This window comes from Ranitomeya variabilis, chromosome 1 (genome assembly GCF_051348905.1).
Source record: "Ranitomeya variabilis isolate aRanVar5 chromosome 1, aRanVar5.hap1, whole genome shotgun sequence".
NCBI lineage: Eukaryota > Metazoa > Chordata > Amphibia > Anura > Dendrobatidae > Ranitomeya > Ranitomeya variabilis.
Genome location: NC_135232.1, coordinates 93,720,370 through 93,733,128, shown reverse-complemented (window position 1 = coordinate 93,733,128; position 12,759 = coordinate 93,720,370). Strand labels below are relative to the sequence as shown.

Sequence of the window (12,759 nt, the reverse complement as noted above, 5' to 3'; positions counted from 1 at the left end):
CAGATTGGCTCAAGTTTTTGAGATTTTTGGTATCTTATTTATAGCACTTGTTGGTAAATGCGACGCATCATCTCATTAATTTCTTTGGATTAGTACTTGAACTGAGCAGTTCTCAATATAGTTTTGTGTTAATTAGTGTTCTAAAAGTTTGTTCATAGCTTGATTTTTGCACTAACTTTATGTTGTTGTCTGTTTTCCAGTGAAAAGCATGAACTCATCAAGAAGAAGTTGTCTTAACGATCCAGACTCATTCTGTTACATTTGTGGTGAATACACACTGCCAAAACATAGAAGAAACATAACAGACTTCGTAAAAAAAGTGTATTTTGCCTATTTTGGGGTTATGCTTGGGGACCAAGACAAGTTTTGGGCACCACACATAGTGTGCAAAGCATGTATCGAATTATTACGAAAATGGAGCAAAGGACAAAGAAAAAGCTTCAAATTTGGTGTTCCAATGGTGTGGAGAGAGCCAAAAAATCATCATGATGACTGTTATTTATGGTAAACACAGGTACAGGCACATCTTCACAATGAGGGACAGGTCTTCTTGCAGATTCCATGTTACTCCCATTTTCGTTTCTTATGCTTATTGAATCCTTGCACTTGCACTGCACAGAAATAACAGTCATCATGATGATTTTTTGGCTCTCTCCACACCATTGGAACACCAAATTTGAAGCTTTTTCTTTGTCCTTTGCTCCATTTTCGTAATAATTCGATACATGCTTTGCACACTATGTGTGGTGCCCAAAACTTGTCTTGGTCCCCAAGCATAACCCCAAAATAGGCAAAATACACTTTTTTTACGAAGTCTGTTATGTTTCTTCTATGTTTTGGCAGTGTGTATTCACCACAAATGTAACAGAATGAGTCTGGATCGTTAAGACAACTTCTTCTTGATGAGTTCATGCTTTTCACTGGAAAACAGACAACAACATAAAGTTAGTGCAAAAATCAAGCTATGAACAAACTTTTAGAACACTAATTAACACAAAACTATATTGAGAACTGCTCAGTTCAAGTACTAATCCAAAGAAATTAATGAGATGATGCGTCGCATTTACCAACAAGTGCTATAAATAAGATACCAAAAATGTCAAAAACTTGAGCCAATCTGGCAAAACTGATAGCATATTCAGAATCAGCACCCCAAAAATACCCCAAATTCATTAAAATATTTTGGACACCAGAAAAAAAATTTTTTTTTGTTGACCTGTGTAATTATTCTGCTGACCTGGCTCACATATTGGTCTCTTATTCGGACCCTGCCATTGATCACAGGGTCACAACCTCTAAATGCTTGGTCAGTGGACCGCTCTGTGTGCATTCCCCAGAGTCTTTGCCAACACTTATGAAAAAAATGGAGTCACTTTTTTTTTTGTCTTAGGACAAAAGTCTGTAGTCCCTGGATGTGACTGCAGACTGCTGAATCGTGCCAGTATGAGGCTCGCACATGAATACTTGTGGTTAACTACCAACTACACTTGTTCAACTTCTGTCAGCAAAGGGAATCGAGTGAAGGACACTTCTAGTCTGCAAATGACTGCAAGTATTCACATCACATGCATACTGAAGAATCACAATGGCGTCTATTCGTCATTCTGCAGCAGTGAGCCAAACCTCCGACTCCTCAATTTCCCTGACTCCGACTCCACAGCACTGGTCACTACTGAGCATGTACATAAATAATAGATTCATCTCAACTAAAAGCCGAGTTCCTTAGATCAGGAACAGAACAGACATTTATAGGACATTTCATAACTTTCCCAAATTCTTATGAAAAAAAATGTACAGCACATCCTGCACTGAACTACAGTACCCAATTTATTATATTTTTTTGGAGTCAGTCCATTTTATACCAACTCCACCAAAATGGACACTGACTCCACAACTCCGAGTTCACAGCCCTGGTCTGCAGTCACATTGTGGATTTTCGTCCCCAGCCTTGGCAACCCCTTTCAGTACATGATTCGTCTCCTGGAGAGGTTTCTCTCCATTGCTTTATCAGCAATGTCCTGGTATAACTGTAGGTAACATGTCTTATTCACACTGTGTTTGCAAGGAAAGCGCCCATTGTATATCTGAACTTATGTATAAGCTCCTATTTACCGGACAGTGACTGTACAAATGTCCTTATGGCCATCGTCGTACTGGTATTCTATGTCATTATACTTTCTGCTGCTGTGTGCAATAGTTGACTACGTTATTTTATCCAGAGACCTAACTTTTAAAGTGAACTTGTCAGCGGGATTTTGCTAAGTAAACTGCAAACACTGTCAGGTTGCCGCTGTTATACTGATTAAAATGATACCTGGGTGATGAAATCCGTCTTGTGGTTCTTGTGTAATAAGTGTTAGATGTTTTCAGTTAATCATATGCCCGTGCTCCAGGGAGGGACTGTAGGCAGAATCTTATCTTCCTGCTCTAAGCCAGAGGAGCCAAAGAGAGACACAGGCCTCCCCTAAGCACAAATAGACTCTCTATGATGAGAAACATGTTTGTGCTTCGGGGCGGGACTGTGTGCCGGTCTCTTCCTGTGACCAAGACTACAGGCTGGCTTTCACAGGAGTACCGTAATAAGAGACATTGGGGTTTTCATCTGAACCCCAGCTGTGTTGGCAACCTGTCTGCCCCCCGCGATCACATCACAGGTCCGCTAATGGGCGCATAGAATGTTGCGCCGGCACATCGTAAATACTGCTATCAGAGATCAAAACCAGCATTTAACAAGTTAACATAGGAGGCTGCTGTACTGATTTTGCTTTTCCATATCACAATTAGTGGGAGATGGCAACGAGTGGCTCTTCTACAGATCTGTCTTGTGGTCCTTTCTCCTGGATGTGTTCTGCTGTCCTTTTCCTGTTATATGCAGGGCTTCAGTGCTCATTTACTGGATAGGTACTTTCTGCACCATGGTGATTGGACTTTTTCCGTGTTTTTTATAAAATGTTTACATGTTCAATTAATAAAAAAAAAAAAAAATTCTGAAAAAAATGTTTTGTGTGTGTTATTCGGAAGGCTTTGCTTTCTGAAAGAAGTATTCCAGTTAGACGTTGTCTTGTATTGGGGCACTTTTCTCTCCATTTAGAATGGTGCAGTAGTGTGCATGCTCGACTGCTGCTCCACTCATTCTCCACGGGACTGCCGGACAAATCTGATTGGAGGGCTCCAGAGACTGAACAGCGTGGCGGGCGAGCATGCGCACTGGCGGGCGAGCATGCGCACTGGCGGGCGAGCATGCGCACTGGCGGGCGAGCATGCGCACTGCCGCTCCATTCTAAAAGCAGCGCTCAGCTCTATTCAGCTGATCAGTTGGGGTCGGACACACACTGATTTTAGAAGTTATCTATCCTGTGGATTAGTCGTGACTTTTTCCAGCCAGAGTACATCTTAAACTTAAGGTACCGTCACACTCAGCGACGCTGCGGCGATATAGACAACGAGCCGACCTAAACTAGAACGCTGGAGCGTCGCTGTAGAGACGTCAAACACAGCAACTCCAGAACGATGCAGGAGCGATCCAGTGACGTAACGGCGACTCACTTATCGTTCTCATAGGTCGTTAGCTCCATGTCAAACAGCCGGATTGTACCGACTGGCTAGAAGGAGACGCTGCGACGCCCCCTATGCTCGTTGCTGGCGTCGTTGCTTTTGATGTCAAACATGACGATACACGCCGACCTGGCGACGAAATAAAAGTTCTGGACTTCTAGCTCCGACCAGCGATAGCATAGCGGGATCCAGATCGCTGCTGCGTGTCAAACACAACGAGATCGCTATCCAGGGCGCTGCAACGTCACGGATTGTTGTCGTTCTCTTTGCAAAGTTGCTGAGTGTGACGGTACCTTTAGGTAACCAAGCTGAAAACCTTTTAATTGTAGATTCCAGGAATGTAAATTTAGAGCATAATTAAGACTGTGCTTTTGCTTCTATTTTATCTACATTCTATGCAGGTAATGCGAGTCGCCCTGATTTTTGTATTGTACTTTGAGCCCATTATGAGAGTTGTCTGCTGAAGGTACTTCATGAAATGTTGAGCTTTTCAGGCCAAATCTATTGTCTGAATCTACCATTCAATATTCTGCATTATTTTACAGAAAGCAGTAAATGACAATACATGATGGCTATTAATGGGCCTTTCTGAGAATCCAATGTGAATTAAGTCCCATTTCTGGTTTGTGCTTACACAAATATTTACTCTCAAAACCCATTTATTATTTCAAAGTCCTTTCTTCTTGTATTCAAGTCTGACTGAGTAAAAGTCCGCTCCGGATATTAATGTCAGGGCATAAGAAAATAGCTTTGAATGTCAGATTTGTTTTTCTCCTGTTTTTAATTATTATTATTGTTTTTTGCCAGCTCACAGTTCTGCAGAAATAATTCTAAGGATATATGTACACTGAGGCTGTTTTGTTTTTTTTCAAGAGGTTAAGAGGTTTTGGAGCAGGGACTTTCTAAAAAATCAAAAGGAGTTAAAAAAAAAAAACACAAGTTTCGAGCGGAGAGTTGGGAGAGTTTCTTTTCTAAAAGCGCCTGTCAAACTCAGTGTGAACAGAGCCTGGGAAGTGAAACATAGTGGTTTGTGCTATTGATTTGCATCATGGTTTCCAGTAGAAACCTAAAAAAAAACTTGAATTATTTTTATTTTCAGATGTGTACAAAAAACATGGCCGACCATGTTATTGTGCACGTAAGAAGACGACAAACACTGCTGGGAGTAGGCGGGCGGTGGGGTTCACAGTGACTCCTAATGGTGAATGGCTCCAAGTTTTCTCATAGTCCTTTTTTTTTGTGGATTTTGACAGTGCTCAGTGGAGGGCGCTCTATGTGTAAACCTAACATAAAGGGGTCCTCTACTACTAAAAAAAGGTAATGGGCCCAGGGAAGTGTAAGAAAAACAACCTCACTCACCGGCCTGGCACGATTGCTCTGCACTGTCGGTGTTCTGGCATCAATATCTGGTGTAGGTGGCCCATTTTAGTGCAGATTGGACGCCGTGTATTTATAAAGGTGTTTTGTTTGTTTGTTTGTTGTTTTTTAAAGTTCAAACTATTTGATTGCACACTTAATTGGGTTTTCAACTTTTAGGCTGTGTTACAGCAATAAGTGTTTGGTGAGTTTTTTTGATGTTGCAGAGTTCTTGAAGTTGCGCTTTTTGTCTTTTCGATGGGTCATGGTTTAAATAAAACTGCTTTGTTCTCATACTTCCCGGTATTTGGCTTTAATGAAACCTTACTGATGCAGTCATGTGCAGATTTCCTCGCATTTCATGCAATTCTATGGGGAAAATTTGTAAATAAAACTCTGCATACGCCTCAAGAGAACTTGACATGTTGTGGGTTTGAAACACGTAGCACAGCTCACTTAATTCTGCATAAAAAAAAAGCACAAGGGCAAGAGATTTCTCTAAATCTCATCCACTTTGATGGCATTGTAAGACGCAGTGGGAACAAAGCCTTAGAAAGTGAACCCCAAATGTTGCCTTAAAAGCAAAATCGGATAGTACTCACCCACCCCAAGTGCCGTGGTAGAGCCCGCCCTGCACTCTGATTTTGCCATTTTACATTACAAAACTCGTGCAATTGCTTTGTTTTAGTTATTATGCTTTGCTTATTTAGCGCCATTATGTCTGCAGAGCTTTACAGCCCTCATCACTGTCCCCATTGTGGCTCACAGTCTAGATTCCCTATCAGGATGTCTTTGACATGTGGCAGGAAACCGACAAACGCGTGGAGAACATACAAACTCCTTACAGATGTCGTCCTTGGTGGGATTTAAACCCAGGACCCCGGTGCTGCAAAGCAACAGTGCCAACCACTGAGCCACCGGCTGCTCGTGTTTTTTTTTTCAGGGTTGCTATAGAAATCTATGGGAAATAAAAACTCCAAACGACGCCCAATTCCACGGTGTCTTTAAACCCACCACGGGCACCTAGTTTTCATGACATCACATCAACTGTTAATGATGGCACAAAAAAAGCCATGTTGATGCTAGGTGTGAACATGGCCATGGTGCCGGCTACCTCAGTAATGGTCATGTAAATTTAATTCCCAGTGCATGAAGTTTTGGGATCCAGAAATCCACAGCCGACCTCTAATCTGTTTAACCCTTTGTGAATGAGAACGACATCTGCGATGTTTAATAATGTGTGATGTTAGGGCAGCAGGTACAGGGTCGCTCTGTGATATCTGTAATTCTACCATGTATGGCACACATCACTACTGGAGTTGGCATCATTTAGCCAAACTCACTGGATCAATATGCAAAAAAGGTTGCACTCTATCATGCTAAAGCATGTCAATGTGAAATATATGAAATATGAGTTGCAATACGGCTTTTGAATATTACAAAAAATGAGTGACACAAAATTTGGCCAAATAATGTCTGCCCATCAACCAACGTCAAGGTGGTCTCAAGTAACTGATGGGTCCCTAATCAGTGTGAATACCTCTTAGGGCTCATTTCCACTTGCGACAAAAACGGACGAGTGCAATCCGATAAAAAATCGGATTGCACTCGGACCAATGTTATTCAATGGGTGACATCTCATCTGCGATTTTTTTTTTTTTTTTTCTCAGCTGAAATCGGACTGAGAAAAAAATCGCAGTATTGCTGCGATTCTCGGACAAGACTCACCTATGTAAGTCAATGGGTGCGAGAAAAAAATCGCACAGCACTCGGACCATGCGAGTGCTGTCTGATTTTTGCGCACCGGTGTCCTTTGAAAAGCCGGTAATTCAGTGCGGTGTACAGTAAAATCACACTGACATGTTAGAATAGATAAGATAAATGTCTACACATAGTATGTGTGTATGTATGTATATATATATATATATATATATATATATATATATATATATAATATTGTTATTATTATATTCATTGAGACACACATATATATTTATATATACAGAGCTAGATAGCAGAAAAGCCGGTAATTCAATTGCCGGCTTTTGCTATCTCCTTCCCAAACACGACAGGATATGAGACATGGTTTACATACAGTAAACCATTTTATATCCCTTTTGTTTTTACATATTCCTCATTACTAATGTAAGAAGTGTCTGTGTGTAAAATTTGGGGGCTCTAGGTGTTAAAATAAAGGGTTAATTCATGGAAAAAAATTGGCGTGGGCTCCGGCGCAATTTTCTCCGCCAGAGTGGGAAAGCCAGTGACTGAGGGCAGATATTAATAGCCTAGAGAGGGACCATGGTTATAGGACCCCCCCCCCTGGCTAAAAACATCTGCCCTCAGCCACCCCAGAAAAGGCACATCTGTAAGATGCGCCTATTCTGGCACTTAGCCTCTCTCTTCCCACTCCCCTGTAGCGGTGTGATATGGGGTAATAAGGGGTTAATGTTACCTTGCTATTGTAAGGTGACATTAAGCCAGGTTAATAATGGAGAGGCGTCAGTAAGACACCTATCCATTATTAATCCTATAGCAATAAAGGGTTAATAATACACACACACACACACACACACATTGGTAAAAAAGTATTTTAATGGAATAAATACACATGGTGTTGTAATAGTTTATTATAAGCTCAATCCAAATGATGACCCTTGTCACCTGAAACAAAGTTAAAATTAAAAAGCAACAATATCCCATACCTCTCCGATGCTCAGTCATGTCCCGCGCTGTAAATCTCTGCTAATGCAGCAGCCCCTGGCTGTAAAAACTGGGGAATGAATGGAATGCAAGGGAACGTAGCTACCTAGACTTGCGGTGCTGCGCCCCCTGCTGGCATAACCGTGTATGAGCTGTAGTGTGAGAAAATATTCAGAAAAATTCCCACGCTCGAGTTCATATGAGTTAATGCCAGCAGGGGGCGCAGCACCGCAAGTCTAGGTAGCTACATTCCCCTGCTTTCCATTCATTCCCCAGTTTTTACAGGCAGGGGCAACAGCTGCATTAGCAGGCTCCTGCTAGTAAAATTAATTAACCCCTTCAGATGGATTTACAGCGTGGGACTTGACTGTAACGCCGGAGAGGTATGGGATATTGTTGTTTTTTTATTTTAACTTTGTTTCGGGTGACAAGGGTCTTCAATTGGATTGAGCGTATAATAAACTTTTTTAACCCTTTATTAGTATTGGATTAATAATTGATAGGTGTCTTATTGACATCCTCCATTATTAGATGCTGAAATAAATTACCTATTAAGGTATGAAGTGACACATTAGCGGATGACAGTAAAAAAGATCTTTATTAACCAATAATTTAAAAATAACAATTTTTTAAAATAGACAGGATGGTGTAAATAAATGGACCTCCAAAATGTAAACAGGTGGTGACCCGCGATTCCCAGTAGTAAGGTATTTTATAAATATACATAAAAAGTGTTACTATATTAGCGGCAATAATATCCCTATAGAAGAGGCACGGCTGTTTATGTGGATGGACGTGGAACACGTCTCTTTTAGAATCCCACACAACAGTCTGATATCTAAACAATGGGTATAGTAAAGAATTAAGTAAACAAAAATATGTATATATATATATATATATTAAGCAATACTCTCATACCAGGGGATAGATAATGGCTCTGGCAGTGTATTGTGATGGTATTGGGGATGAAATTAGTAGGTAGCAAAGAAAAAAAGAAAACAAAAGAAAAACCATAACAGAGCCAGAACTAGATTGCCCCTCTTGTTTGAAGAAGCCAAAAGGCGAAACGGCGCTCGTCGGGCACAGGAGGCGACCCGCTTCCCCAGTCAATCGGCACCCACTGCCACTCACCATCAGGTAAATGCTAGTTCTGGCTCTGTTATGGTTTTTCTTTTGTTTTCTTTATTTCTTTGCTACTGGCTGTTCCCCTTAGGAAACAATGTTTTCTCTTTCATGCCTCACACTGCCACCTAGTGGCCATTCTCCTTTATGGTTTTCTTGCCACTTTTTTGCACAGCAGCAATCATTGGTAGCAACCTACTAATTTCATCCCCAATACCATCACAATACACTGCCAGAGCCATTATCTATCCCCTGGTATGAGAGTATTGCCTAATATATATATATATATACATTAGCAAGGTGACATTAACCCTTTATTACCCCATATCCCACCGCTACTCGGGAGTGGGAAGAAAGAGGCTAAGTGCCAGAATAGGCGCATCTTCCAGATGTGCCTTTTCTGGGGTGGCTGGGGGCAGATGTTTGTAGCCGGGGGGGGGGGGGCCAATAACCATGGTCCCTCTAGGCTATTAATATCTGCCCTCAGTCACTGGCTTTCCCACTCTGGCGGAGAAAATTGCACGGGAGCCCATGCCAGTTTTTTCCGTGATTTAACCCTTTATTTTAACAGCTAGAGACACAAAATTTTACACACAGACACTTCTAACATTAGTAGTGCGGAATATGTAAAAAAAATAAGGGATATGAGATGGTTTACTGTATGTAAACCATGTCTCATATCATGTCGGGTTTGGGAAGGAGATAGCAAAAGCCGGCAATTGAATTACCGACTTTTCTGCTATCTATCTCTGTATTAAATATAAATAAATATATATTTGTGTTTTGAAGAATATTTAGTTGTAAAACAATGTGTAAATGTCAGAGAACTGCTGTATGTAAAAGCTCATGTTAAAATCGCATTGCACACGGATTGCATACGGATGTTGCGATAAAAAATCGCATGACAATCGCATGATTTACCTCCGTTTTTTCGGTCCGTAAAGCTGACCGTTTTTTTTCTCTCAAGTGGAAATTAGCCCTTAGGCTGATATCTGAATTCCTGGGTGAATGTGGACACCTCTGTCAGCAATGCCTGTATTTATGGGTAGGTAGGAACCTGAAGTAATTAAAATCACCGCCTGGTGGGGGGCGGAGTGCTCGGTCAGTAAGCTAACATAGAAATAACAAAAGACTGACTGGCACATCCAAACTAGTGTGAGTAGGTGCATACCAGGAGGAGCTACCTCCATATACAATATGCACTCTATCGTTCTAAAGCATGTCAATGTGAAATACATGAAATATGAATAGCAATACTGCTTTTGAATATTAGGGAAAAAAATGAATGAGATGCTATGTTATTGTATATGGAGATTCCTGTTTACTCATAAATGCAAGCTTTACTGAGAGAGGTGTCCACATTCACCAGGAATTCAGACATCAACCTAAGAGAGGTATTCACACTGGTTAGGGACCCATTAGTTACTTGAGACCACCTTGACATTGGTTGATGGGCAGACATTATTTGGCCACATTTTGTGCAAAGCACATTATTTTTTTCCTAATATTCATAGCCATATTGCTATTCATATATTCATATATTTCACATTGAAATGCTTTAGGACAATAGCGTTCAACCTTTTTTTGTATATTGTATATGGAGGTAGCTGCTCCTGCTATGCACCTATTCAGATTATCTTGGATGTGCCAGTCAGTTTTTTGTTGTTTCACTGATTGAATCAGCCGCCCCACTGGTCCGAACTGCCAATCTTCAGGAGCACACCGCCCCCTCAGATGCAGAGGAGCAGCGCGCTCTCGATCACAGGAGAAAATAGATATATAGGAGTACTTTACAGATCATAAAGCTGAGCGACACCTGACATTGAGTGTCCGAAGAGGCCCAGGACTAGTTAATCTTTTAGACAAAATAAATTTAATGTAAAAAATTTTTTTCAGGTGTAAACAAAGATAACATCAGAGCGGGATGCAAGAAGTGTGGATACCGTAAGTGTTCAAATATTTTACTGGAAAACCTGTAAATGAATCCCTGTAACTTGCACTAAATATCTAGATGTAATTGTGCACGGTTATTCTAGAACATGGCCGTGTGTCCAGCCCAAGGCCCAAATCTTACTGAAGAGGACCTTTCACCAATGTTTGCTTTATAGACTGTACATTCCTGTTCCTTTGGAATTGTGCACGGATGCGTTGACCACAAGTCACATGGTGTAGATTTTAAAATCCATTTCATGTGTTAATTTCCTCACTGATTTTTGTAATATGCCGCTAATTTGATCCATCACATGTGAACATAACCTTAATGTGGAAAACCGCTGATCCTCTAGTGCCGCCTATAAAGCACTTGTGTAGTGGCTTACTTGCCATGCGCTACGTAGTGTTGGTGACTATGCTTGTCTCCCATTCAGCCGGCCATCTGACTTTCGAATGCAGAAACTTCCTGAGAGTGGACCCTCAGAGGGACATCGTGTTGGACGTCAGCAGCACCAGCAGCGAGGACACTGACGATGAAGTTGAAATTGGAAGTAAAGCTCCGGTTTCTACAGACAAGAAAAGTAAGTGAAATGGCCAGATTTGTTCCAGGTATAACGTGTCGTTATTTCTCATTCACATCGGGATGCATGAGATGGTTGACTACAGATTTAATTTCCCCCCGGCATTGTCCGGACCCGAAGCCATTCAGTTCTGCTGAGACCCTTAGTATCGTGTGAATAGTCAAAAGTCTGTACCAATTGTGTCCCTGCCAACTGAGAAATGGTGAGATGTCATCTGTAATGAGGCTTTTATAAGAATTGTGATATCTGTTGATGAAAGTAGAATGTGTTACCGAGATTCTCCCACCGTCTTTCGAGAGCCATAACCTTATTATTTTTTCTGTCGACAGCCATATGAGGCTCCATTCATTTTACCGTACAATGTACTGAAAAGCAGCAAAAGAAAATCTCCAAGCGCAGTGAAAAATTTTTTTTTAAATAAAATGGTGGTGCTTCTTATAATCCATGCGTCTTATTGCTTACCGGGGGTAGTGGCTGCGGTGAAGCGGGGTCGCTGCTGGAGGAGACAGGAGTGGGGTGATGCTTCAGGCTGCAGGCAGAGATGATTGGATGTCCGGCAGTGCTGCTGGTGTCTGGTGCTGCTGCCTGGTGCTCTGCAGATGTCTCCAGCGATCCCGCTGCGGGTGTCCAGCGCTGCTGCCCGGTGCTCTGTTGGTGTCTCTGATGCTGCGGATGCCAAGAAAGTGCTGCCCGGTGCTGCTGCGGAGGTCTCTGGTGCTGCCGGGGCTCTGGCCTTTCACAAAATGTGGGCAGATGGAGATCTCGGCACCGAGATCTCGGGAGATGAGATTTCAGTGCTGAAATCTCATCTCCCGAGATTTTAGTGCCGAGATCTCCATCTGTGCACCGCACATGCACAGGAAAGCATGGATGGAATGGTAGAGCCCCCCACGCAGCACGGGACAGCGCAGCGGCAAGCACCGGACACGCGCAGCGGCAGCACACATAATGTATATCCGCATTGTAAGACGCACCCCCATTTTCCCCCCAAATCTGGAGGAAAAAAGTGCATCTTACAAAGCGAAAAATACGGTAATAAGCAGTCAAAGCATTGCATGTGAACAATACTGATATCAATAAAACATCCCTTTCTTAGCCCCATCAACAATAAACTAAGTATTTTACAGATCTCAAGAGCATAATGGCACAAAGTAAAACATTTAATATATTTTTTTTTTTTTTACAATCATTGTTTTTTCTATTTAAGTGACAAAAAAAAAAAATTTCCAATAGATGCACATTTGGTATTGCTATAATTTGTCTGACCTGGAAAATTACGGTATGTTTTACCACACAATGAATGCCGTAAAAACAAAAAGCCGTGGCAGAATTGCATGCTTTTCACCATTTCATCACATTTGGAATTATTTTTTTCCCTTGTTTCAATACATTGTGTGACAAAATGAATGGTGCTGTTCAAAACCTACAACTCCTTCCACAATAAAAAAAAAAAAAAAAAAAAGAAGGCAACATTTGCCTATGTCGACAGAAAAATAAAAAAGTTATGGCT

The 12,759-nt window shown here is 41.5% G+C and overlaps 1 protein-coding gene across 1 annotated transcript in view; it reads left to right on the top strand.

Annotated features, from left to right (window-relative positions):
• The window catches only part of SREK1IP1 (SREK1 interacting protein 1), a 46,597-nt gene that overhangs the window by 12,341 nt on the left and 21,497 nt on the right, over window positions 1-12,759 (top strand). The window contains exons 2-3 of the mRNA XM_077286111.1: window positions 10,633-10,680; window positions 11,103-11,249. Coding sequence (XP_077142226.1) covers window positions 10,633-10,680; window positions 11,103-11,249 — 195 coding nt within the window. The remainder of the gene's footprint in view (window positions 1-10,632; window positions 10,681-11,102; window positions 11,250-12,759) is intronic.